We start from the raw sequence: 27,583 nt of genomic DNA, 5'->3' as shown, positions 1-27,583 counted from the left end.
TAGATATTATCTATATTAAAATACAACATATGAAGTAGGTAGATTTTGAAAAATATTTTTTATGAAAAGTGACTTTTAAAAAATATTTCCTAGATACACTAGTAAAAGAAACAATCTTTGAAAATATGTTTTATTAAAGGATCAGAACTGGGCTAAACTTACTGAATATAAGGATATTAAAATTTATTTTGTACATGAGGCAGTTGTGCCATCAGGCTTTCATAACGTATAATTCAGTTTCATATCTAATCATATTTATGTTCTGACTCCCCCCCCCTCCATTTTTTGTTTTCTGAATCTTCTCTCTCCAGGCCAGCCAGTTGAATTAATTACATGACATCACATAATAGTAGTAAAAAAGGAGAATTTACTTAAAAAAGAAGATAATCATGACAATGTATTGAACAGTAAACACTCTTTTTAAGCACACTTTTCCCAAAGCAAACCACTTTCCCAAACATATCTGCCAGGGAGAACAGAACTGGTCTCGACAAGGCACTGCAGGTTAGTGACTCAAGGCAGAGTAAACAATTTGAGAAGTGAAGAGATTGTAAAATATTTGTTTGTGTCTCCTGAGCAGAGCAACTTGGTGCCTAGAACATTAAGCTCAACTCTTGATCATCATTTCTTCCCTGTCTATTTTTCTGATGTTTCTGAAACTAGCTGGAACCTGCTTCCTTGCTTCAGGAAGCTTTAGATCTCTCAGGTATTTCCCAGAATGAACTTTAGCAGAAGGGACGGGTTGAAGTTTTATAAGACCAGCTTTCATCAGATAACCAGAGTCCGGGTGAGCATCGAAGTGGGGTGGGGAATAAGCCTTAATTGATAGTGGAGTGAAGTGTGACATTGTGGGAAACTCCTGGATCCATAGATTTCCCATCTCATTCCTTCTTTTCCTTTCTTTTTCCTGTTCATCTTTCTTTGTAAAATTTCCTGACTCATGCTGTGTGACCATGAATGATTGGTTTCCTGGGATATGATGTTGAGGTCCCTGTCCCCACTGAAAGAGTCTTTGTTGTCCCAAAGCTTTGTGGAAATGTGGCAGTTCTCTGAGAGGCTTGGTACCCTTTTTCTTTCTACCCCCAGTAAAATTTATTTTACCTGCAAATGACAGAGGACACACTAGGGCATTTGTAACTCAAATAATAAACATTCAAAAACTAGCATATAACAAAAGTCAAAGGATCATGCATTTAAGGCTAGAGGGACCTCCTCTTGATTTTATAGATGAGAAAATGCCAACCTTTCTCTCTATTTGTATGGCTTACCACCTAAGGTTAGGCCTTATCACCCTCACTTGAATTACTGCAGTAGCCTCCTAACTAATGTTTTTGCATCCAGCCCTCTTCTTTCTCCAACCCATTCTCCACCCGGCTGCCAGACTTCTATTCCTAAAGCATAGGTTTGACCATGTTACTTCTCTGCTCAAGAAGTAAGGCTTTCTATTGCCTCTAGGTTCAAATGCAAACTTCTCTTGTTTGGCATTTAAAGCCATTCATAGTATGTCTTTTAACCTGTCTTTTTAGACCAACTACATATTACAGCCTTTCAAATAATCTACAGACTAGCCAAAGTGGCCTATTTGCTTCTCCCACACATGGCTGTCCAACTCCTGTCAGAGCCTTGTCACAGGCTGTCCCCTCTCCCATGACTAGAATGTGCTCTTTCGACACCTCTGCATCCTAAAACTCCCAAATTTATTCAAGGCACAGCTTAAGCACTGCCTTTTCCATAATAAGGCTTTTCCCCATTCTCCCAGTGTCTAGTGCCTCCCTTTACCTTCAAATTACCAAATTTGTATATATTTCATATTAATGTTTTTGTGTAAGTGTTGTTCCTCTTGTAAAATATAAACTACCTGAGAGCATGAACTATGTCATTTTTGTCTTTGCTTTTCCAGTGCCTGGCACATAGAAAGTGTTTAATAAATGCTTGTTGATTGAGTGAAGTGATTTATCCAAGGTCACACAGTTGGTAAATGGTAGAATTGGGATTCAAATTTGGATTGACCTACTCTAAATCTAGCAGATTTTCCACTGAACCACCCTACCTCAAGTCACATGTAATTATCCCAAAGATATAGCATGAATGCAAGTATAGCATTTCTATATTAGAATTGCATTCTACAAACATGAGGAACATATTACAAATGATTGGTACCGTAGACCAAGTACATATGTTCCCATGCAATATAGAGCATAGTAACACATTTCAATTGCATACATCAATCCATCACCTAGGTTATATGCAAATGACATTATATACAGATAATATAGCATGGCCTAAAGGTGCATAATACCGCAAATATGTACTACAAGAAATATACAGGCCAGATACACAATATCATGTGATAGAGTTACACATAAAACATCAACAAACAATCTGATCACTAACTAGATAGTCTGGGTACTTTTATGATGATTGGTTGTCAGCTCTTCATCCTTGTTATCTAATTCAAGCCAAGTGGATGTGCCAGGCTTCTAAAGTCCATTGGCTTAGAGCCCCAATCTAAGTATCTGGATAGCCCAGGCTTGCTACCATTCTCTAGCTTCAATTGAGGTAATCTCTATGGCTGGTTTTTGTTGGGGTATTAGACATAAAGAGACAATCTTTGAATTTAGCTCTTTCACCACTCTTTCTCTTCTTTCATGTTGGACCAGTCTCCCTTGGTTTTCTTTCCTTTAGAATTGTGATTTCTTCTACATCTTCTTTTCTTAATACACTAATATCTAGCTTTAATAATTCACCCTAAGCTGGGCAGCAAGTTCTTCTTAAAACTCAGTTAGCAAACTTCCCATGGTTCTTGTCCTCTTCTTCATTAGGAAGTCATGCCAAGTTCACTGTAGACAAAAGATGGCGGTGACCAATGACCTTTGCAGAATTCTCTGGGGCTATTTTGTGGAGTGGTAGATAGCTCAAACTTTCAACTATTTTATTTGCATCACTATCTTGTGTTTTCCTCTAGAATGTTAAGATTCCTTAGAAGGCCTCTGTCCTCTAGTTGTAGTTTCTAACAGAAAATTAAAGCAGCATATTTCCTCTGAAGTTTTCTGGGCTAAGCCATTGCTAATAAGCCTCCTTCAACTACTCAGCTGGGAGATTCACTGGTTGTAAGTTTCCAACTCTTTTCCAACTTCAAGGACTCAAAAGAACGAATCAATAGATAAAAATGGTTCTTGAATAATTATAAAGAGGGAAAAGTCAATGGCATTATTCTTGGTAATATGTGTTGATTTAGTTGAAGTTTCTGCTTAGGTCTCACAGTCACGTGTATATTCAATACTGTACAATTTAAACACAGAGACTGTAGGTCTTCTTGAGGATAGCAAGTTATACTTCTAGAATTCTTGATTCTCCACAAAGCTATTAATGTTAGCTAGCTTGTTCTTAATGTACAGAATTGAGGAAAATGGGTCATAGCATAAAAATCTTACTCAGAGAAATACTTTCCCCCACAATACTTGTACTTCTTCCATCTTGGCAACTGTTGGAATTTTCTGACTCTTGAATGGAGAGACCTGGTGAAATGATTATTACTTGCATGTTGCTGAGATTTTTCCTATATTCTCCAGAGATAAAGATCCTACACTTACAAGCTCTAAAGTCTTTCTGGTACATATAGTCTTTGGATAATAAATGAGATGGTAACAATTTCCTTTGACTACCACAAATATACTTAGGCTGGAAATCTGCTGCTATGTCGGATCAGTAAAGTGTATTTTGTATTGGCTCATGGGTTGCCTCTACGCACTCAGAATCACCTTTCAGCAGTGTTTTCATGACCATGGAGTGCTTCAAAGGCTCTTGATAGGATCAAATGCTTTCTGGCCATCTTGTTTTCAGACGTTTACATTTACTGAACTCCACTGCATAGCTCCAATGTCTGCCATTCTCTTCTTCTAGACCCTCTGAACACTGAAGTTTGAGTCTTTAAGGGTCATACCCGTGCATCTAGGGATGTTCCTTTTCACAGATGCTCTCACTGCCAGTTATACAAATATGGTTGAGGCAATAATGACTGGTCCAATGGGGAAAAAAACCAAATCCACTGCTGGCATGCGGTCTAATAAAGCCTCAAACTTTCAGTCGAACTCTTATGTGCTAGTGTCCTGGTACTCTACTTGTACTCTTTATGGACATCACCATAATTTCAGACCCGTGGAACCTAGAGGATAGAGGGTCTAAATCAATACTAGTCTTCCCTTGCTGATTCAACAACTGAATTCATGGATGGTTAATGTTTCCAATCATCCACAGCAGCAAGTATCCAATTTAGCACTTAGTGAAAATATGTCAGTGTATTGTCTGTCCATACTTGGACTTGAGCTCTCTATATAAGTTGCATCACCAACAGCACATTTCAAAGACAAGAGCATGAATTGGGATAACAAGTCTCACCATCAGTAAATCAAATGAAAAAGGCTTCTGATGGCTATAGCTCTCCTGTTTTAAAACTGCTCCCAAGCCATCTATACTGGCATAAATATATACCACAAAAGGCTTGAATAAATCTGCATAAAGCCATACATAAGAAGATTTACCAAGGTGTTTGAAGGCCTATACACATTTCTCATCCTAATGATCTCCAAATAGTGACAGAAGACTCAGGCCATGATACCCTTTTCTGCCTTCTACTATGAGCATTTTCCAACCATATATTCATGAATGGGATCATTTCAGAAGTTTAGCAATGATGATAGAATATATTTTAAACTTCTGATGGTACCCATTAATGGCAGTTAGGTGGCACAGTGGACAAAGTGTTGGGCCTGCAGTCAGAAAGTTAAATCTGGCCTCAGACACTTATTTGCTGTGTGACCCTAGACAGGTCATTTAACTTTGCCTCCCTCAATTCCTTATCTGGCAAAATGAACTGGAGAAGGAAATGACAAACCACTGCAGTATCTTTGCCAAGTAAATCCGAGGTAGAGTCACAAAGAGTTGGACACAACTAAAATTGAATAACAGCAAAATATCCACCAAATCCTTGAAAAGCCTTCAGTTCTCAAGAATTCTTTGGACATGGTCAAAGGAGAGACATTTCTTTTTTTTTCAACTTCAATACTGATTCCATTGAGATACCAGGAAACTCATTTTCTTGGAAAAGGCTTCACAGAACAATTGCCTGCCAATTGATAGCTTTACAATATCTCTTCCAAGTTTACCCCCAAATACAATGATATAATTCAGAAATACCAACATTTTCCATATAGTTCTCATCAGCATTCACATTTTTCACATGGGAAAAGTAAAGATATAACAAGGACATGTGCTCTATCTGCTTGGGGGACTCCTGATGTAGGAGATGCTTCTAATATGGAGATCCAGTTGCTCTATGACTTAGATAAATTTTTAGGAGCTTTCTGAGGCCCATAGACATTAAATGATCTGCCTTGGGTCAGAGGCAAGATTTTGTCTTCTGGCCTGTAAACCAAGCATTCTGGGCTATAAGATCTTCTGATACTATATACTGCCCTATATTTTTACTTTATACCTTTTCCACAAGCTGCTCAAGGTAGTAAGCGCCTTTGAAATTCTTGGTGGATAGCATCATCAGAAGAATATTGTTATAAAAATGGGGCTTCAGAGAAAAGCTTAGGGTCATCAAAAACTGCATAATTTCCCAAAGAAATCTAGACTACTTTCCTTCTCCTATTTAAATCTAAGCTCAACTCATTGTTCATTTGGATTGTCTGTGAGGATATAAGTATTGATGAATCAAGTTTCTGCTTTGTCATTTCAGCCAGTAAAATAAGCATTTTTCATCCATTTAGTTTTGCCAAACACTTTTGAATGATTATAGATTTTGTTTAGGCGGTCTTGAAATGTTCTGAGACATGTGGTAGGCACGATGTCATCCATAATCAAAGCATCTGGAGGAGCATAACACCTCTAAAGAATCTCCCTTTTATTTGGACTTTGCACTGGGCATCCTCTATGTGTATCAAATAACTTAGGTAAGTATAGTTCCTTGTTTCATGACTCATTTGCTATTAATTATAGGATATTTGTCAAACAAAATTATCTCTGTTGTTAGTTCTCTTGAGGAACATTGTATTATTTTGCTACTTGCATAGGAGACAACATATTGGAGGAGAGTTTTAAAGAGGCATCTTGCTTCAATGATCAAACAGTTTTTAAAAATCATCAACCAATGGTAGGCACAATGAGATTTGGTATATTCCACATTTTTTATTTATTTATATGATTATAAAATGTGGGGCACCATAGCTATAATTTAGCAATGTCTAACTGTTCTTTTCCTTTTTCTTCATTGAACATTCTCTTGATGAATACAGACATTATTTTAATTAAAAAATTGGAGCAATGGGAAAGTAGGGATGTGAAATAGTTATTAGTATTTTATCGGGCACATTTTTTGGTAATAAGTTCCAAGATTTTTGCTAAATATTTAGCATCTTATCTTCTTTTAATTGACTTAAGAATACTCAATACCATCAAAATTATGTCATCTGGAACATAGACCTATTCCTTATATTTTTGTATGTTCTAGTTGGACTTTTTGTCTTTATTTTCTGGTGCTAATTTTACTTCTTCAGATAAGACTGTGACATGCTAAAAGTATGTTTAGGTGTGGTGGCTCTAATGATGAAGAAAAAAATGCCCATTGTAAAAATGCTTATAGGTTTTCTCCATTTCTGATGTTTGCTATCTTCCCACCCCCTGCCAAGTTTATATTTAAATACTCTTAGAATAATTTGGCTTGATTGGGATTTTTATAGGACTTTTTGTAAATTTGTTTTTCTCTCCATCGTTTTTTGCTGTTTTGTGAGAAGATATTGCTCATAATATTCCATTATTATCCTCAGTAATTTTTGTAAGTGATTGTATATTCTAAAATGATGTTCCTCTTGGCTGCCATACTTCCAAACTAGTCTTCAGCTGTAACAAAATATAATTCTGCCTCTCTGGCTACATTATAAAACCATGGCAGCTCTTTAATATCCAATAAACAAGTGCCACATCAATTCAACAATGTTAATAACATCAATATCTGAATGATATTTTATGCAGAATTTATAATAATGATAGCAAAATAACTGATTTAGTAAAAAAGTTTTAGCTAGAAAAAAGGTCTTTTGATGTTGAATTACAGTGGAAAAACTATAAAGAAACCATTCCACATCAACTAATTCTAGCATTGCTAAGTAGAAATAACTTCTGTATGAACTAACACTCAAAAACAGCTATGTTTAAAAATGCAAAATTTAAAATAAAAATCCCAGAAATATCCCTATTATGCAAATACTCAATGCCACATTCAAGTAATAATAATCTATTTTAGATTCAGATCAATTCAGATTTATGTTCTGAGTTCCCAATGCAACCTTTGAATATCTCCCTTCTGGCATTGAAGGGGTTAAATCTCAGGCTTGAGCTATCAGAGACTAGCATTTCTCTGGTATAGGAGAGGGAGAAAGCCTCAGTATATGCAGATTGTGGTGGAATGAAGTGTACACCATAGGAGCCTCTAGCCTTAATGATATTTCCAATCTTCTTTTCTTCCTTGTCCTTTCTTTTTCCTTCCTATTGCTCTCTTCAAGACCTCTCGATCAGAGATGTGTCCATGTTGGAAATCCATGAATCAAGACCCTTTCCCCAGTAAGTGCAATCTCTTATCCCAAAGCATTGTGAAAATGTGACCATCCTCTGAGTAGAGTCTCTGTCATCATATTAGCATAGTAGTGATAATAGATATGGAAAGATGTGCAAGGAGTACAATGGTTGTGTATGGAATATTACTCTATGCCACTCCCTGAGGCTGGTTGGGGAAAGAACTAAACTGAGTGGTCACCAACTACACTGATATTTCTATTATGGCATTTAAATAAGGAAGAAAATGTGAAGAGAGACTAATAATGGTAACAAGAAAGAAGGTGCTTAGAGTAGTACAGTGATTTCAGAGGGGATGCTGATTGAGGCTCCAGGGTCCATCATATTTGATATCAAGCTTTCTTCCCTTGTGTCATCATTATGATGAATAGAAGTGTTCACATCTGTTTCATTCTAGGGTGGTGCCATTTATGTGCTTTAGACTCATTAAGGTGTCAGAATTAGGGGAGTAAATAATTTAGGAGCTGTCATCAGATATAACCTAGAGCTCTCTGAATTGTATTAGCTGAGCTTACTTTTAATTTATTATCACTAGATGAGAGTACCCAGTTGAGGGCACTGGATATATGTAACAGGTTAAACATAAGATTCTTTATTTAGGTGTAAAATTCTTCAAATTCCTTTTTTGACAAAATTTTTCAAATATTAATGTAAATATTTGATTGGTCCAGTTTAGCAAACACAACCAACAAATGGTAATATATCATGGTTTGGGTTTCTCAAATGGGTATACCTTATAAACTTCTAAAATAACATTAGGCAGTACTAGACAATGAAATATATTCATACAAAGAACTGAATATCTAAATCTCAAGTATATCTATGAAGCATGAACTAGTTAGTTCAGTACAACTTACTCAACTAATGGATGGTGCATATACTAACTATGCTACTGTTCTGTTCAGAGACTCGCCCTTTTGCTTATGGAATATAATGGTCTTAATCTATTTAAGACCCTCCATAATCCACCTCCAGCTTGCCTTTATTGATTTATTTCACAATTACTCCCTTTCGCAATTCTATATTCCAGTTAAATTGTTCTCAGTCTCTTCCTTTCCTCCTTATGTCTTGAATATATTCCTTTTACATCTCCACTAGTTGTAATCCTTCTTTACCTTCAAAGCCTATCTTAGGTTAGCATTTCTTCCAGGAGGACATCCCCATGAAGCCTCTGTACAGGCTTTCCTCACCCCCTCTCCCAAAAGTTATTTCTCTTCCTTTCTTGTATTTATCCTAGCACTTTGGCCAGGTTTCTCCTATGCCCTAACTCCATTCTATTTTATTTCCTACTAATTTTTCTTTAAATTTCATCCATTTATTAGAGAATAAGCACCTTAAGGGCAGGAACTGTTAATTCTTCATCTTTACATCTCTATTAACCTAGCACATTTTCTTGCACATAGAAGGCAGTTTAAAATATTTTCATTGTATTGAATAGAAACAATTACCTTTTGCTTGGGGGTTTGTTTCCTTAGGACTTTGCTGAATGTTTCCCCTGCTCTCAACCTAAGAGAACACACAGAAATAGAAAGAGAATTCAACATTTTATTACTGAAAGTGAAAATGTAGAATTTTTATTATTTTTTCTGTTTGAAACTATCCAATTGACTTTTTAAGTGAAACACCATTATGTCTTTTTCAACAGAATTCTCTTTTTCCACTAGTAGAGGATAATGATAAGTGACATAGTTATGTAGCAATATAGGATCACTTTGCCCTTCCCATAATACCTTTTGATTTTTTAAATAATCTTGAATTTTAGTTACTATAGGAATTATCCTAATTTTACAGATGAATAAACTGAAGATATGAGGATTAAATGACTTGCCCAGGGTAACACAACTGGTAAATACCAGAGCCAGGACTCAGATCCAGGTGTTCTAAGGAGTCTAAGTCTAGTGCTTTTTTGGACTATACCATTCAATATACTAGGAATTTTCTTTTAACCAACCAATAAGTAAATATTCATTTTATTTTTGGCACTGGATTTTTAAGCAGAGTTGTAAAACTAACTATTTATTTATGATATAAAGAAAAACTAAGAAAAATATTATTTAAAATCTTATTTGTTTAAATAATTTTAAAATTTAAATTTACTTATTTTTTAATATTATTTTAGAAAAGAGGCAACTCCATTTCTCCCCTTCTCCCATTAGAGAAGATATTGTTTGACAAAAAGACATATGTATATACAAAACTATGTCTTGCTTATTACTATATTTCAGTTCTTTCTCTGGCAGTGGATATACACAAATTATTTTTCAAATAATATTTCTGTTATTTATAATGTTCTTTTCATTCTGCTTGTTTTACTCTCCAGAACTTCATGTATAGCTTTTCATGTTTTAAAAGAAGTTAACCTTTGTCATTTTTTTATGGCACAGTAGTATTCCATGCCAAACTTATTTAGCCATTCCCCAATAGATGAGCCCCCCCTCAGTTTCTAGTTCTTTGCCACAATAAAGACAGCTGCTATAAATATTCTGGAATATATAGTTTCATTTAAAATTTTTTGATCACCTTAGGAAATAAACCTAATAGAGTCAAAAGATATATAGTTTTATAACTCTTTGAGTATAATTCCAGATTGTTCTCTCAAATGGCTAGATCAGTTCACAGGTCCAACAAAAGAGTATTAGTCTCCTTGTTTTCCCACATCCTCTCCAACATTAGTCATTTTGTCCTTTTATAATTTTAGTCAATTTGATAGGTGTGAGAGGATATCTGAGTTGTATCAATTTGCATTTCTCTAATCAATAATGATTTAGAGCATTTTTTCATTGTTATATAAAGTCTTGATTGTCTTCATCCAAAAACTGCTAGAGAGACAAAGTTCTCTATATATTTTAGATATGGATTCTCTGAGAAACTGTCTATAAAAGTTTTTCCAATTTTTTGCTTTCCTTCTAACCTTCATTATGTTTTATTTGTGCAAAAGCTTATTAACTTACTCTATTCAAAATTACCCATTTTTATATCTTACAATGTTTTCTATCTCTTGTTTATTCACAAACTTCTATCCATAAATCACTTTATGCCTAGGCTATGTGTCAGTTTTGATTTATCAGATTAGTGGTGTAAGATATTGATTTATATTTAGTTTAGGCTAGACTGCTTTCCAGTTTTCTCAATAATTTTTACCAAATAATGAATTTGTATGACAAAAATTTGGGTCGTTACTTTTGCCAAATAGAGTTACTATAATTTTTTACAAGTGTTTGTTGCATGTCTGTTTTATTCCACTAATCTGTTTTTCTGTTTCTTAGACAATACCAGATAGTTTTGACAATTCCTGCTTTATAATGCAGTTTAAAATCTGAAACTATTAGAACTCCTTCCTTTATGTCTTAAAATTAATTCCTTTGGTATTCTTGACCTTACATCATTCCAAATGAATTATTATTATTTTTCCTAGTTCAACAATATACATTTTTGGTAATTTAATTGGGATGGCACTGAATAAGTAGATTAGTTTTGGTAGAAATGTCATTTTAATTATATTGGCTCTGCCCTAGTCACAGACTATAATAATTATAATAAATAATTCCTCCAATTATTTAAATCTGCCTTTATTTGTATAAAATGTTTTATAATTATATTCATGACATTTCTATATTTGTTTGGGCAGGTATGCTCTAAGTTATTTTATTATATCTATGGTTATTTTAAAATGGGTTATCTCTTACTACTTCTTCTTGAAGAATCTTCATGGTGATATATAAAAATGCTGATGATTTATGTGGGTTTATTTTATATCCTGTTACTTAGCTAAAATTATTGAGAGTTTCAACTAATTTTTAGCTGAATCTATAGAGTACTTGATATGTACCATCATATTATCATCAAAAGGGATAGTTTTATTATACCTTTTTGCCCATCCTGATTCCTTCATTCTTTTTTCTTCTTATTGCTATTCCTAGCTTTTCTAATACAATATTAAAAAATATTGGTGATAATGGGCATCCTTGTTTCACTCCTGATCTTATATGGAAGGTTTCTAACTTTCCTCCATTATTGTTGGTTTTAGTCTTATTATTATTATAAGGAAAAATCCATTTATACCTACACTTTTAAGTGTTTTTATTTTTTTTTTATTTTTAAGTGTTTTTTAATAGGAATCAATATGTGTTTTTGTCAAAAGCTTCTGCATCTATTTATATAATTGTATGATTTTTGTTCCTTTTTTTGTAATCAATTATGTTAAAAGCTTTTCTTATAATAAACCTTTGCATACCTGGTATAAATCCTATTTGGTTATAATGCATAACATTTCTGGCATGTTGTTATAGTCTCTTTGCTAATATTTTATTTAATATTTTTGCATCTATATTCATTAATGAAATTGAATTATAATTTTCTTTTCTCATTTTGCCCTTCTTGATTTAAGTATTAGAACCATATTTGTTTTAGAAAAGGGGTTTGTTGGGACTTCTTTACAATTGTTCTAAATAACTTATCTAATATGGAAATTAGATGATCTTTAGATGTTTGCTAAAATTCATTTGTAAATCCATCTGGTCCTAATGCTTTTTTTCCTAGGAAGTTCATTTATGACCTGCTCAATTTCTTTTCTATAATAGGCTTATTTAGATGTTATATTTCCTCTTCTGTTACTCAGGCAATTTATATTTTGTAAACATTCTTCAATTTCACTTAAATTGTTAAATTTTTTGGTATGTAACTGGGCAAAATAACTTTTAATAATTGCTTTGATTTCATCTTCATTAGTGGTAAATTCACTTTTTTAATTTTTGATGCTAGTGATTTGGTTTTCTTCTCTAAAAAATCTATTAACCATTGGGCTTATCTAGTTTTTTTTTTTATAAAACTAACTCAGCTTATTTATTAAATACCTTTCTTACATCCAATTTTGTTAATTTCACCTTTAAATTTTTTTTAGGTGTTCTAACTTGATATTTAATTGAGGACTTAAAATTTGTTTTTCTCTTGTTTTTTAAAATTGTATGCCCAGTTCATTGATCTATTTTTCTCTGTTTTATTGACAAGCATTTTAGAAATAGAAATTTTCCTCTAATTACTGCTTTTCCTGTATTACATAGGTTTTGGTATATTGTTTCATTATTATCATTTTCTTTAACAAAATTATTTATTATTTCTATGGCTTGTTTTTTAACCCACTTATTCTTCAAGATAAAGCTATTTAGTCTTCAATGAATTTTTATTCTGTGTTTCAATGATCTCTTATTAAATATAATTTTCATTTCATTGTGATCTGAAAAGGATACCTTTGGTATTTCTGCTTTTCTTCATTTTTTTTGTGTCTTAATACATGGTCAATTTTTATAAAGGTATTATGTACCACTGGAAAAAAGGTATATCCCTTTCTGATCTTGTTAAATTCTCTCCAGATATCTATCATCTCTAGTTTATCTAAGATTTTATTCATCTCCTTGATTTCTTTCTTATTTATTTTTGTTAGACTTATGTAGTTTTGAGAAAGGAAGGTTAAAATCCTTCATTATTATACTTTTGGTATCTATCTCTACCTATAAATCCTTTAAAAGTTGGATGCTGTACTTTCTCTTTGAAAATAATTCCAATTTATTGAGAATCCTCCAACTATAAATTTCTAGGCTTGGAAACATTAGGCAGATAATTCTTTATCAATATAGTACTTTTTGGTTGGTTCCATCAAAACTTTTTTTCCTCCACAGCCTGGAGTCAGCCAAATTTGGGGGTGGTATTAATCAACTTCAAGTCAGTCTAACAGCATTTAATTTGTACCTGCAGAAATTTTCATGCTTCTTGGCCCAACAGCACAGCCTGATTTCAGCATAATAAAAAATAATTGATTACTTTACCATAGTGTACAATTCCTCCCAGAATGTTAATGCTCTTGTCAGATAGTTTATAATCAGTGGATGCACTATTTTTGATCAGTTTCTCATCCTTTTATCTGGTATCCTTGGCTAATCTTATAGATCTTTTAGTTGATCTTGGTGTGATGGTGAAAGCCTTTCTGACCAGCCTGGGGCAAAGAGAATGCCATGTAGTCAGGATACCAAGCTTCAATACAGGTCACTTTATGGTGGGTATATGGGGGACACTTTCCTTGTATGCCAGCAGCTGGTGACACCTTTGCAAACCTTTCCCTTAGTTACTTCAATGAGATCAATCATCTCTCTCCAGCCCAATCACAGCGAATATGAGTACCTGCAGTTCCATGCTCTTTTGGATCCAATGTAATTTCTTAGCCACACTGCTGCCATTCACTTGGATCTATCATTGGAGACTTCTTCCTCAGAGAAAGCAGTCACGTGTGGGTGGAGGCAATGTCTCAGATCACCAGGCAGCATAATGCAATTGAAGTCTTTCTCAAACTGCTTTGTGTCATCATCATTTTGCCTCCTTTTGCAGAATTTGGTAAGGGTTTTCTTCTTGGACTTTTGCCAGTTCTTGTAGAACTCAGGGTTATGCAAGTACCTCTTGGTGTCAGTTAGGTTCTGCAAAGCTTTTCTACCCAGGTACAATTACCAGACTTCTGCTGGGATTCCTGGGTTTAGTAATGCTATGGTTGTAGCATGATTTTTCCTTTCACTTATTTTTCACCCATTTGGATTCTGTTGCTTGCCTCTCCCATCTCTGCTCATTTGCATATCACTTTCTCCCATTTTGTGCAACTCTGCTTTTTTAAACTTCTTGTGTTGGAAAAGATTCCTCACTTATCAGAATCCTTACCCAATGACATTAATACTTTGTACCTATATATATAGCCCAAATAATGCAGGTAATTTCTCCCTATATGTTATGTTTTCTGGACCACCAATTTTTATGAGAAAGGAAATTCTGAATTTTTCCTCATTGGTTATACAACACAACTACACTAAAATTGCTTGTGGTAGGAATGAACAGTAAGTGGTATATTCTAAGTACTTCCCACCAAGATGTTAACAGTCAAGCTTGTTTTATTAATGATAAAGTATGCAAACCTTTTGGTTTTGTAGTTTCTGGAATAACGGTTCTTCTCCAAAATGAGAAAATAAAGTCATTTGTTTCCCAGTGAGTTCCAAAATGTTCATTCTGTGGTTTTTTGCCTGAGGAGTAATGGATATTAATTTAAAAGAATTAACAAAGACACAGGATTGAAAGAACAATAGTTTGGAGTGGAGAGTAGGAAAGAGTAAATGAAGAATCAGTTAATTAAGGACATGTTTTAAAAAATAAATGCTCGAAAAAGTTTCTTTAATTGAGATCACATAACGGAAAAATGATGTTGATTCAGAAATAAAGGCTTTGGGAATGAGCTTTCAAGGCAAAGAATGGAAACTCCTTTTCCCACTAACAGCTTTTAAGGCTCAATTAGTGTCCACATAAATAAGAATTAATTTTTATTAAGCATTTTCCAAGAGACAAAAAAATAAAACAACTCTTTGACAATTTAAAAAATAAAGACCAGAGTAAAGAAAGCTTTATATCCATAGGCATCTATATATTTTGATACTTCCATCTACTCTGAATTTATCTTGTATGTTCTGATTTACATATTCATTTCCTCTATTAGAATATAAGATTCCTGTTATAGGGACTTTCAATTTTTTTGTTTGTTTGTTTTTAATCCTTATCCCTTAGCACATTGTTTGGAACATGGTCATTGCATCAAACTGTTGATTGGATGATAGATTTCTGCAAAATGCCCAGTTAACGAAAAGTGAAAAGGAAAAGAACTTCAGAAGGAAAGAAAAAGAAAAAGGAATGATGAGAATGGTAAAGAGGTGGGGGGAAGGGGAAAAAAGGAGGAAGAGTAAGTCACCTAACTGATAGAAAGAAAAGAGACTGGAAATTGAAGATGGGAGGAGGAGAAAGTGAGGAAGAAAGAGAAAAGGGAGAAAATGAGGAGGTAGGGCAAGCAAGTGGGGAAAAGAAAAGGGACAGGTGAACTGAAGTGGAAGGAAATAAAGGAAAGAGAAAAGAAGTAGGCAAGAAGAAGATAGAGAGAGAAAAAGAGAGAAAAAAGCAGAACATACAGAGGTCATAATTATTTTACATAATTAGAAAAGGACAATTCAAAAAATAGAAAATTAGAAAAGGAAATTTGGCCCAGTTGAGAAATTGAGAGGCCAAAATAACCAGGGATTATATTTTGCCTGATATCTATGGTGGAATCATAGGCAAAGCCCTCCATCAGATAGTGAGAAACAGCCAATACAGCCTTGGGCTAGGGAGAAAGGGTTGACCTTGGTTCACTGAACCTGTTATTCAGTGTGGAAATTGTAGGGCCCTTTAGAGACTATCTTTGTGGGAAGTCAGGAGAGTACAGTCTGGCTAGGAAGTAGCCACTACCTCTTATCAGCAAATAGAAACAGGGGATTTCTTGGTAGGTGGAGGAGAGAGACAGCACCCTAGACTCCTCTGCTTCCCCATCTCAGAGCCCTTTCTCTCTCCCCTGAAATTATTTTTTATTATCCTCAACTTCTCTATCTTTCTAGAAGTTGGGAGTCCAGAAGTTAGGCAGGAGGACTATATTGAAAATATGAAAATGAAAGGACTGAAAAAGTAAGGATAGACAACTCAAGGATAGCTACTCCCTAAATAAATATGGGAAGAAAAAACAAAAGGTTTTAGACACATAATTTAGAGACTATCTTTGTGGGAAGCCAGGAAAGTACAGTCTGGCTAGGAAGTAGCCACTACCTCTTATCAGCAAATAGAAACAGGGGATTTCTTGGTAGGTGGAGGAGAGAGACAGCACCCTAGACTCCTCTGCTTCCCCATCTCAGAGCCCTTTCTCTCTCCCCTGAAATTATTTTTTATTATCCTCAACTTCTCTATCTTTCTGGAAGTTGGGAGTCCAGAAGTTAGGCAGGAGGACTATATTGAAAATATGAAAATGAAAGGAGGACTGAAAAAGTAAGGATAGACAACTCAAGGATAGCTACTCCCTAAACAAATATGGGAAGAAAAAACAAAAGGTTTTAGACACATAAATCCTAACTGGCCTCCCCAAAGAAGACTGCCTGACTCATGAGCTGGTATCTATGGAGATAGTGTGGTACAAGAGAAAGAGCTCTGGTTTGGGATTCAAGTGCTGACTCTACCATTTAATACCTGTGAGGCCTTGGCTATTATTCTAGGTCTCAGTTTCCTCAATTTACATTTACCAGAAGTGAATTCCCAGGCCTAGGCATTTTCTGCAGTTTCTTAGCAAGTTCCAGGAGAGGAAATAGAGGTAGAGATGCTCACCACAGGCAAGGGAAGGAGTAATGGCTTTTTGAGAGAGCCTTTATTTCTCCCAAAATTCCTTGGAAGATTTGCCCTTCAAATCTGCTTCCATTTACTTTGGGAGAGGATTGTGGTGATGAATCAGAGACTAGGGTACCCCCTTCCCTATTTAGCTAGGTCAGATTTCTCCTGCCTGGCTAAAATTGTGGTATTTTTATATTTTATTTACATAATTTACATATAATTTTGCTATAGTTTCATATTTTTCAAGAGATGTAAGTGTAAGAGCAGGGACTAGAATGAGCTCAGGGTCTCTCTTTTTTACTCTGTAGAGTTGGATAAGATGGTGTCTAAGATATCTAAGGTCTAGCCTGCAATGTTAGCCTATAAGTTTATGACATTGGGGACCCATTTTCAGTTTCAATTTCAATTTCAGTTTCAATTTCAATGATATTTGAATAACCTTTCTTGTGTGAATTTAGACCAGTCTTTTCTTTTTCTGGAACTTCGGTTTACTTCTTTATAAAATCAAAGAGTTTGGGCCCATATGGTCTTTTTTAGTTATAACATGATATTTGAAGGAGTTGTTTTTTTGCAGGGGAGCAGAGGAAGGTGGCAACTTCAAGCCCTTTTTTAGCTCTCTTCTATCTGTTCGATGTAAAGTTACCATTCTACTTCCATATCCGTTAATCTAAATCTGTAGATGCTAAATGAAAAGAAAAAGCTAATAACTTTTTTTAAACCTCCTATCTTCTTAGTATTAATTCTTTATTTTAAAAAATAAATCTTTACTTTGTCTTAAAATCAATACTAGGTATTGGTTCCAAGGCTGAAGAGCAGTAAGGGCCAGGCAATTGGGGGTACAAGTGACTTGACCACAGTCACACAGCTAGAAAGTGTGTGAGGTCATATTTGAACCAGGACCTCCCATCTCTAGGCCCAGCACTAAATGTCCCACCAATCCTAATAAGTAGCTATAAACAATCAAAAGAACATGGAAACAAAAACTAGTTGATTGGCATGGGGCCATCTTTCAGATAAGACATACAGATTGCTTAGATTCACAATTATGAGAAAACTCCTTACATCAGTCTTTAGACATAACCTTGATCATTGGTTGGGAATCTCCGAATAGTCAGTCAGTTCCCCACTGACACAGGTCTAGGTTCAAACAACACTCAATTTCCACACTTCCTGCCTTCCTTAGAGCATGCACAGAAAAGAGCAAAATCTGCCCAAAAGTTGCCCTGGGATATTTAACATATCATTAGCATTCCATTGACATAGTAGTTTGTTTCCCCAAGTGGACAGAGTGAATAATGAGTAAAAACACTCAGATCAAGGTGAACTATGGATAAAGGAACATCAGTTCCTTGGGAACAGCAGGGCGACAACCACCCAAACAAATGACCCCTCCTTAGAAACTAAGCAAGATTAAAAGCATTCCTGAAAATCTTTGGGAGCCTTTCTGTCACCAGGACCATTCCATCACCTTCCTCCCTCTCTCAATAAAGCTTTTTCTCTTGTCAGGGAGATTGCCTGAGTCATTAATTCTTTGCACAAGACCCTAATCTCTCCCCTGGCCCCCATCATTGATGATGCCTAAAATGGAGCCCATTGCTCCCACTTTAATCTTTTTTTTTTCTTCCATACCCTGGCATCTGAATTTATTCAGGGGACTAGGTTGGGCCATCACCGTTGGTAAGTTCCTATTGAGGGAGAACCCAAACAGAACCTCACGTGTTTGGGGGTCTTGGCAGAACTTACTCTGCCACTACACTGGGGATCAGGGCTGATAGCTGCTATGCCTGTGTGAGGACTGTCAGGATTCAGATTGCTGCTGCACCTCAATTTTTCTTCTCTCTCTTCTGTATTTCCTGCTTTTAGGGACTTGGCAGGCTGCCACTGCACCCACCTCCCTTGTCCTCCACTATGGGACTTAAAAAGAAAATGATGACACCATTCTTCAACCAGATTCTGGCAATTAGGAACAGCTAAAAGATAAACTGTAAATAATCTGGCTTCATTTAAAAGAATACTTTTCAAAGCAGAGAACCATAAGGGGGAAGGCCTGCTCTACTCCTTGCAGTCAGACTTGTGATCTGTAATAAAATCAGCTGATAATTTATTTTAGCTAAATTTGGGTCTTTTCATTAGTACAAATTGAAAAACTTATGGCTAGCACCTATATGATAATTTGTTTTGTTAATTTGGCTATATTGTTATTGTAGGAAAATCTTTGTCTTGTGTTCCTAAAAAGTAAAACAGTGATATTTAAAGTGCTAAGCCCTAAAGTAACAAATCCCACTCTATAGTTCAAACCTCTGTTATACCACAAGATTAGGATATTTCTCAAACATCCAAAACATATGCCTTGCTTCCCTTCGATGGTTGGTATCATCAGCTGAGCAATGAAGAATGTGGTGGGAAATTGCCTGCTCAGTAGTATCATTATTAACAAGTGACACCAAATAAATTTCTGTTTAAAATTGGTTTGGAATGGGGGGAAATTAATATAATTTTTCCCCTTGGCTTCAGCTTGGACAAGAGGTTTCAGGAAAGGGTGGTCTCCAGTGAGTCAGGGATTAAGAAGGGAGTTTCCCCCCACCCCCCTTCTTATGAATGGAACAGGCATTTATGAATGGTTCATAAATGACCTCTTATTTGTAAAGACAGAACATTACTCCCAGCCCTCAAGAGGGTAGAGGTGAACAGGCCTGAACCTTAGTAAGAAGGAACATGACTAGGAGCATGTGACTTGACTAGAACAGAAGTACAACTATTCAAGATGCATGTCTTCTCAGGTTTGTCTTCTGACCTCGATTTTTCTTCTTTTCCATTTGCTCAAAGACCAAAAACCTTCTGTCTGTACTGTCCATCCTCCTCCCTTCTAATGTGAAAAGAAAGCAGAGGCTCTGATCTTTTCTTTCTCTCTTCTTTTCTATCATATATCTAGAAGGTACCATAAATGTCTTCTAGGCCAACCCCAACTTTTTAAGAAATCAGGAAACTGGAGCATATTAAAAGGTTAAGGAAAATTTCCAAAGATATACAAATGCTAATAAATAGCAGAGTCAGGATTTGAACTCAGTTTCTGGGAGTTCCAGTTAAACACTCTTTCCATCTCGCTATCCTGCTGGGCAGATACTTCTTAGCTCGTCTATCCTTCTTAGGTTACTACATGGAAGAACCTACTATAAGAAAAGTATTTGAAGGACTTGTGACTCTACCAAAGTAGGCTACAACTAATCTATGGTTTAGTAGATTAAGGTTTAGAGACCCGCTGAAGATTAAAATTTTAACCTTTGCCTATTTTTAGATTTAATCACCAAAAGTGTAAATACTCTACTTAAAAGTTGAGTATGGAGATCTGCCCATTTTTAGATCTAATCCCCAAAAGTATAAACATACTACTTAATCATTAAGTGGGAGGTCTGTGATCCATGTGTGCAATAGTGGGTGACAAATCAGAATTAAACTAACTGCCCCATGACAGTCCTTTTAAAGCAAAGCTTCAACTGTGACTGGTAAGATGTAAAATTAGGGAAGACATAGGAAGTGACTTAAAAGAAGCCTCTTTAAAAGTATCTGTCACTTCTTGGGAGGGAGAGTATTTTATTCTTTGGAAGTGGAGACTGGGGACAATTCTTCATTTTTTGGAGTGGAGGCTGGACCCTAGACCCTGTTCCTTTGAACTGACATGTGGTGAGTGAAAAGCTGACTCTTAACTGTTGGATTTTCTGAAAAAAAAACAAAAAAACAAAAAAACAAAAAAAAACCCCTAACCTCAGGAGAGACTTATCCTCTCTCTGATTTTCTTATTTCACTCTTTCTACATTTTGTAGAAATGTAGAATGTAGAAATGTAGAAACTCAAAATAAGCTACTAAAAGCTGACTTAGGGAAAAGTAGAGAGATTGAAGGTATTTTGTCACAACCATTATGGTTTGCCAAATAAAATATATGAGGGGAAAAGGGGTTAATTTTTAAAGGTTTGGGCTGGATTATTTAAGAGTGTGGTTGCCAGGAATTTAATTTATTCCAAAGAAGATTTATTTACAATTTAAAAATTAACCCCTTTCCCCCCCTTACATTTTATTTGGCAGACCATAATGGTTGTGACGAAATACCTCCAATCTCTCTACTTTTCCCTGTCAGCTTTTAGTAGCTTATTTTGAGTTTACACAAATCAGTTGTGGAGGTAAGTTCATTTTTTTCTTTTTTCCCCTTAAAAATAAATATAGTGTAGCTTTTTTTTTTTTTTAAATTTTAGCAACTGGACCCTGAGTCCTCACCTGGGAAAACTTTGTTCCCACTCTGCTTCCTCCCCCTCACAAGACAACCCAATTAGCAGACCCTCAGGTTTATCACTTGGGGAGGATTTCTATCTTTCAGCTACTTTACTGGCAGCAAATAGGCTATTTCTTAATTAGCGGTGAGGGCAAAAACGTGGGGTAAAGCTTTCACTCCCTCTCAAGACAGAAAGTAATCCTGCTCTGCCCAAACAGAATTTCATCTCTCAGCCTAAAATCTCTGAGAAAACAAAACTAAAAAAAAAAATAAAACTACAGTTGATTTTTTTACTAGTGAGTGACTATTAAGCTAAAATTAACAAAGTTTTAGCCTTTTTTACCCCTAAAAATCTTTCTTTTTTCTAAACCCCACTGTCTCTAGGATTATCTTAAGTGAGAAATAAAACCTGGAAAGATCAGTCAGGAAGAGTAGTGTTAAAGTAACAACAAAAACAAAACAAAACAAAAAACTGGTCCTCTTTACCCTAAGAGGCTTTCACGGCCTAAATAAGGTAAAAAATAATTTATAAAAACATTTTTGACACTTGGTCAACTCAAGAAAGCAGCCTGGAAGCTGCTCCCTGGAAGCATGGGATAGAAACACTGTGGTTCTGGGGTTTTCACCCTGAGGGGTAAGTCAGCTGCTTCCTGTTGCCTCTCCTATACTTAGCCTACAACAAAAGGTATACTCTCCCCCCCTCCTACCAAGGAGTTAATCAAATCAAGGTGTGACATGCTTAAAGGGACCACACCCTTACCTTTAATTTTCATACACTGACTTTAACCCCTAGCCAGTAGCACCATCTCCTCACTAAAACCAGAATTATAAGCAATTTAACAAATTATATATGCATTTAATAAATTTTTTAAAACGGATGCTACTCTACATGAAATCCTTCTGGCTTTTGCACAATTAGGTACCTTAAAGGTTTCAGAATGCCTCCTATTCCTTATGTTCTTATGTAATTTTATTTTTCTATTCCTAAATATTGTGACAAGAAATGCTACCATACGAAAAACTAAAGCTGAAATGCAGGCAGACACACAAATCCAATTGGACAATTTCAAATACTTAGTTACATAGTCAAATGGCAAATATTGACCCCATCCAAAACATGTCTGATTTTTATAAGCCTGTTCCTGAACCACTAAGAGAGGAAAATCCTTCCCCTGAAATAGAGATGGAAGAACCCTCTCCTAAAGCTCAGCTGTAGAACTACCTCTCTTGTGCTCTGTAGCTCTTGGCTGACTTTACTTCCCCTGATCCTTCTCCTGAAATTCCATCTTCTCCTGTTCCTTCTCCTACCCCCTGACCAATTCCAGACCTGAGGAAATCTCATCTTCCTAACAAAACTATTCCTCCCCAAGCTGACTCACCCATACCCAATTCAAATAAAGGCCTTTTCTCTTTAAGGGAAGTGCCTGAAATAGGACACAATAGGGATGTGGTGACACTAAGACACCATATATCTTTATACTCCCACTCCCCAAGACATAAATGAATTGACACGAAATGTACCCACATATGAAGAAGATTCCTTCATGGCTGCCATAAATGTAAAAATTAAAACTAAATCTCAAATAATAAAATATTAAATGTTAGGAGGTTTATTAATGATCATTAGAAATCAAGGAATAAAGAAGATACAAAATAAGGACCACGTGCCCATGGCTGATTAGCCATTTCAAAATTTCCTCTCAGCACCTCACCATGCTGATAGGAAGCCAAAGAGGGAGGAGGAGGCCTGCCCACTCAATTTATTCCATTTCTATAGGAAGTACATAATGACAGGAAGTTGGTGGGCTCCCAGGAAATTTAGTTCTTTTTTAGGGTAACAGATTTCCAATTATACAACCCCTAGAATTTAAGCTACTTGCAGAGATTCTTAAACAGTCAGGATCATATTTTGAATCTGGATTTTGTGAGTCAAGCCCTAACTTTAAGTAATATTCTAGACTGATTCTAGAATAGGTCTTGAATGGTCATCAATTTCCAACTTCCTTTCAGAAATGATTGTATTCCTCTATCCCCTTTTTGGATGATTAAGAATCCTATTTTCATTCTATAGGGGACATTTTTGGATAGATTTATCTGTTTGTACTGAGCTAGAAATTTTCCTGGATAGTCTATATATTTGGGAGTTCTGCATTTAAGCTGGATTTGCATATTTACCCTTGAGATTAGAATTTCTGTTACAATCTGTCACTGAAAATACCCATTAAATCTCTCTCTCCCTCTCTCTCATTCTCTCTTTCTCTCTGACTCTGCCTGTCTGTCTGTCTCTATCTCTCTCCTTTACTTTCTGACTTTATAACTCTAAGACAAAAGAGTGGTAAGGGCTAGGTAATGAGGAAGTAACTTGCACAGTCACATAGTTAGGCCTCACTTCCCTTTCTCTAAGCACAGTTATGTTTATAGGTAGTGAGATTTAACTTCTAAGTCCTCTATTGGTCATTTCCTAGAAGAATCTGTGAATATGAACCTTCAAAAGACAGGGTGAGATAGGCTGAGGAATAGGCAGGGGTTAGTGAAAAGTCTGAATGATGATAACTATTTGGTGAGGTAGAGTTGGTATTGGGGTTAAAGAAAGAGGCAAAAGTTTGAGAGTACATAATAAGGAAGTCAGAAACTATTTTTATAAGTACTCACTCTATTATGTCTCCTCTAGTATAAACATTATTCTGTAAATCTTGAAATTTCTCAGACTTGTGAATGTTAAAAAAATTTCCACATTGAGGAATCCTACATTGGAACAAATTCCCTACTGGGAAACATTCCCCATTTTGATGTGAGAACTCGCCAGGATCAGAAATGGGAGGACCTCTACTCCACCTGTACTTAATACTGCTTTAGGGGAGAAAAATCCTTGCTATGGGAGGACCTCTACTCCACCCGTACTTAAGACTGCTTTTGGGGAGAAAACTCCTTGCTAAACAATGAAAGTACTTGGACCCATGCTTATAATAAGGCAAGGAGTTCTTTGAGCCATGCCTGTTTTTTAGAATTGATACAATGAGATGCTAGGTACCTAAAAGGGTCGGGCAAGTTTTCTCTTAATGAGATTAGTTGACTCAGCTGTGTTTTCACTGGTTCAGACTTACTGAGGAGATTAGTCGACTTAGCAGGAATTCAGATGGGCAGTCCTTTGAAAAAAGTCTACAGTGATTGGTAGATGTAAGGACTTAGGGGAGGTGACATAGGAGAAAAACCCCTATATAAGAAAAAGCAGAATCTCTTGAGAAAAAAATCCTTTTGGAGGATCTCTGATGAGGATCATTTGGGAAGAATCTCTTGAGAGAGGCTCTGGAGAAGGGAAGCTCTTGGAGGACAATCTCTAAGGAGGTCTCGCTGGAGCTCCTCTGAGGGGACTCTGTCCCTCTGGAGGCTCTGGAGAGAGGCCCTTTGGAACAGTCTCTGCCTGGAAGGCTCTTTAAGGAGGACTCTGGCTGGAACTTTCTCTGGTGAAGTCAGCTGAGATGGAGCTGGCCTGGTGTCACTAGAATCCTTGCTTAGACAGACCTTGTGGTGAGTGTTAAAAGACTGACTGACTGATCTCTCTCTCTTAAGACTCAGGTCTAGGCCATGTTGGCTTAAGGCCATTCATACTTATTTCCTTTTTCTCTTTCTCTCTTTTCTTTAATTCCACATTTGTATTAATTAAAATCTCTATAAAACCCAGTTGACTTGGGTATTTAAATAATTGGGAATATTTCCCTGGTGACCACCTTATATTTGATTTAAAAACCAAGACACTGTAGTGAAACATATTTTCTGCGGTCAAATTTACTCACCCTCTCTTATATCTATCACAATTTATATCTTCCACCATTTTAACTCACTACAGTTTACAACATCACGCTTTTAACTGTTATAGGTTAAGGCCTTCAACCATTTAAAATCTTACAATTCCTATCCTCTCTAGATAGCTATGGAGTTAAGTAAATTCAGTATACAATGGAAGTACTCTTTTTAAATTGGTAGACAGAATATTTTGTGTTACATTAAACAAAATTCAACACTAAATGGAAAGCGTTAAGTCTCTTCTTTTCCAACTACAAAATACAGATATTAGTTCATTTTTAGATGGATTACATCAAAAGATACTCACGTTATTCCTTTCTGATTCCTGGTTTAGAGGGATAATTTCTGATTCTCTGACTTTATTCTAGTACAAAAAAAATGAATGAATGAACACACGAATACATGCATAACTTTTGATCTAGTCAAATTTGATCTAGTCAAATCTAGAGATTTAATTTCTTTCATGAACAAAATAATAGACATTTCAAGCTTAGGTAACACTAATACTATGTTTGGTATATGTCATTGTATAGAGCACACTGATTATCATCTTATCCTCTCATTAGGCAAATTTAATGGGTTTTCCTTAACTATTATAAAACTTCTTTGTTTCCCCATTCCTTAGCACAATGCCTGACACACAACAGGCTTTTAATGTTTATTGACTAACCAGTTTTCCTGATTCTGATATTTTATTTCACTGACCTGTGTTCATGAATCTGCACCTTTTGTCTTATATTCTCTAATCTTTAAACTAAGATCCAGAATAGTTGGAAAGTGGAGTTTTCTGGCTCAATAAAATTTTCTAGGGAAGTTAAAATAAATTTATTTGTGAAATACCAGTGGCCATGTAAATTTGCCCAGGCTTAAAGTACTTTGCTAGCAATACATGAGTCTTAAGGAGGTTGTTTGTATGTACATATGAATGTATGTATTATATAAGAGGGAAAGACCAGAAAGCAATGGAAAGATTGAATTTGAAAGATTATCTCAGGAGAAGAGGAGATGGAACTTCAGCTGACATTGGGGGATGGTATGGAACTTTCCCGCCCAGCTCAAAAAGGCAGCAGTTGGGAAACAAAGGGTTCTTTGCTCCATGAACTGGGAGGAGTGGGAACTATCCTTTGCCATGAAGATACATATTTTTTCAATCCTTTTGCCTGAGCAACAGAAGATCTTATTTTTCAACTGGTGGCACCTTTAGGATAAAGATTTTTCCCTTAGGGGAACCTCAGAGCTTATTCTAAAGAGAACTCCCTGGTTCAAACCTGGAAGATCTGTATAGGAAATAGCTAGGGATTTCCTTTTCCCTTGGTCTTCATTGCTCTTTGACCCTTTATACCTAAATAAATAAGACATCTTGATTTTTAATAGAGACTTCAATCAGATTCAATGTGTTAGGAGGGGAACTTCAAAGAACATTTAAAGAAGGAGGGCTGAGGGGAAATTTTACTTACTCTTTCAGTCCAGTTAGAACTGACTCCATTTGTTACCAACACAACTTGGGGGAAGGGGAGGAATTAAGTTGTGTTACTTTATATTTATCTCCCCCCCCCCAAGTAACTGGCAACTTTGATTCCTTCTCAATTTCCCCACTAATACGGTATGTATATGTGTGTGTGTTTATGAGAGATGGAGAAGTGGGCTGAGATAATACTATTGACCATTTGTTTTACAACATGAATTATCTTACTATTCTGTTGCTCTGAGATATTTTTTCAGTTTGATTTATAGCCATTATACAATTTTTGAATAGAGTATAACTGGATTGGGGGGTTAAAGTAAAATTTGCTTAAGACTAATTGTACAAAATACAGGACTCTAACAACATGAGTTCATTAGGGATCCTTGAGTTGATCAGGTTTCTGGCTACAATAAAAATAATGTGAATCAATTTTTGATTGTTCTCTGGAGAAAAAATGGTATTTAAAAGGAATCACCTTGACATTTTGTATAATTACTCTTTAAAAATATATTAAAAACCCAATACAAATTTAATGTACATAAAAGACCATTTCTTCATAAAATTTAGATCAGAGAATTATTTGTGAAAATATGTGTATAGTTTGTTTTTAAAAAAATCTGATGATAAATTCAACATATTATCATTTCTTCCTTTTCCTTCTCTTCTCCCTCCATCTCCTTTCTTCTTCTTCTTCTTTTTCTTCTTCTTCTTCTTCTTTAGACTGGCCTTATGGATAGAGGCAGAATTATTGATGGCTCCCTTCTCCCCCTCAACTATATAATTACTTTGAAAGAATATGATCTTTAAATAATTAGATTTACCTCTTGTGCACCCCTAGGATTTTTCAGGTACGGTCTAAAATGTCTTTCTGGGGTTGTTTTTACATTGTTTTCCTTAGTTTTTATCTAGGTAAGAAAGATAAAATTTAAAATGAATGAAAATAAATTTAAAACACAAAGAATGATTACATGTTTCAATGAATATAATATTCAGATCTCAGAATAGCACATGATTGGATTGACTAATATGGCCAAGATTAAAGTATTAATTCGGTCTTGAAATTGGCAGATGGAATGCTTTCAAAGAGTGCAGGTTCATCTATAATTGTCTAAATTAATAAATGTGGTTAGTATGCTTTTATTTTTATTTTTTTTACATGAAGACAAGTTTTAGCTCAAAGGTTAAAATAAAATGCTTGTTGCTTTAAGGC

The 27,583-nt window shown here is 35.4% G+C and overlaps 1 protein-coding gene and 1 pseudogene across 15 annotated transcripts in view; both read right to left on the bottom strand.

Annotated features, from left to right (window-relative positions):
• Positions 1–27,583, bottom strand: part of AGBL3 (AGBL carboxypeptidase 3) — a 176,378-nt gene that overhangs the window by 87,701 nt on the left and 61,094 nt on the right. For 11 of the 15 annotated variants that reach the window (XM_007504356.3, XM_056799719.1, XM_007504358.3 and 8 more), the window contains 4 exons: positions 27,195–27,278; positions 25,216–25,272; positions 14,586–14,690; positions 9,084–9,141 (listed from right to left, as the gene is read on the bottom strand). In XM_007504356.3, coding sequence (XP_007504418.1) covers positions 9,084–9,141; positions 14,586–14,690; positions 25,216–25,272; positions 27,195–27,278 — 304 coding nt within the window. Of the gene's footprint in view, positions 1–262; positions 1,102–9,083; positions 9,142–14,585; positions 14,691–25,215; positions 25,273–25,314; positions 27,100–27,194; positions 27,279–27,583 lie in introns of those variants that run through there. The other 4 variants (XR_008912309.1, XM_056799725.1, XM_007504354.3 and 1 more) reach the window with 3 other exon arrangements.
• On the bottom strand, positions 11,600–14,267 carry LOC130454275 (60S ribosomal protein L3-like; annotated as a pseudogene).

Source organism: Monodelphis domestica, chromosome 5 (assembly GCF_027887165.1).
Source record: "Monodelphis domestica isolate mMonDom1 chromosome 5, mMonDom1.pri, whole genome shotgun sequence".
NCBI classification, from domain to species: domain Eukaryota; kingdom Metazoa; phylum Chordata; class Mammalia; order Didelphimorphia; family Didelphidae; genus Monodelphis; species Monodelphis domestica.
Note: the sequence above shows the minus strand (reverse complement) of the source record. Positions and strands in the feature narration are given on the sequence as shown.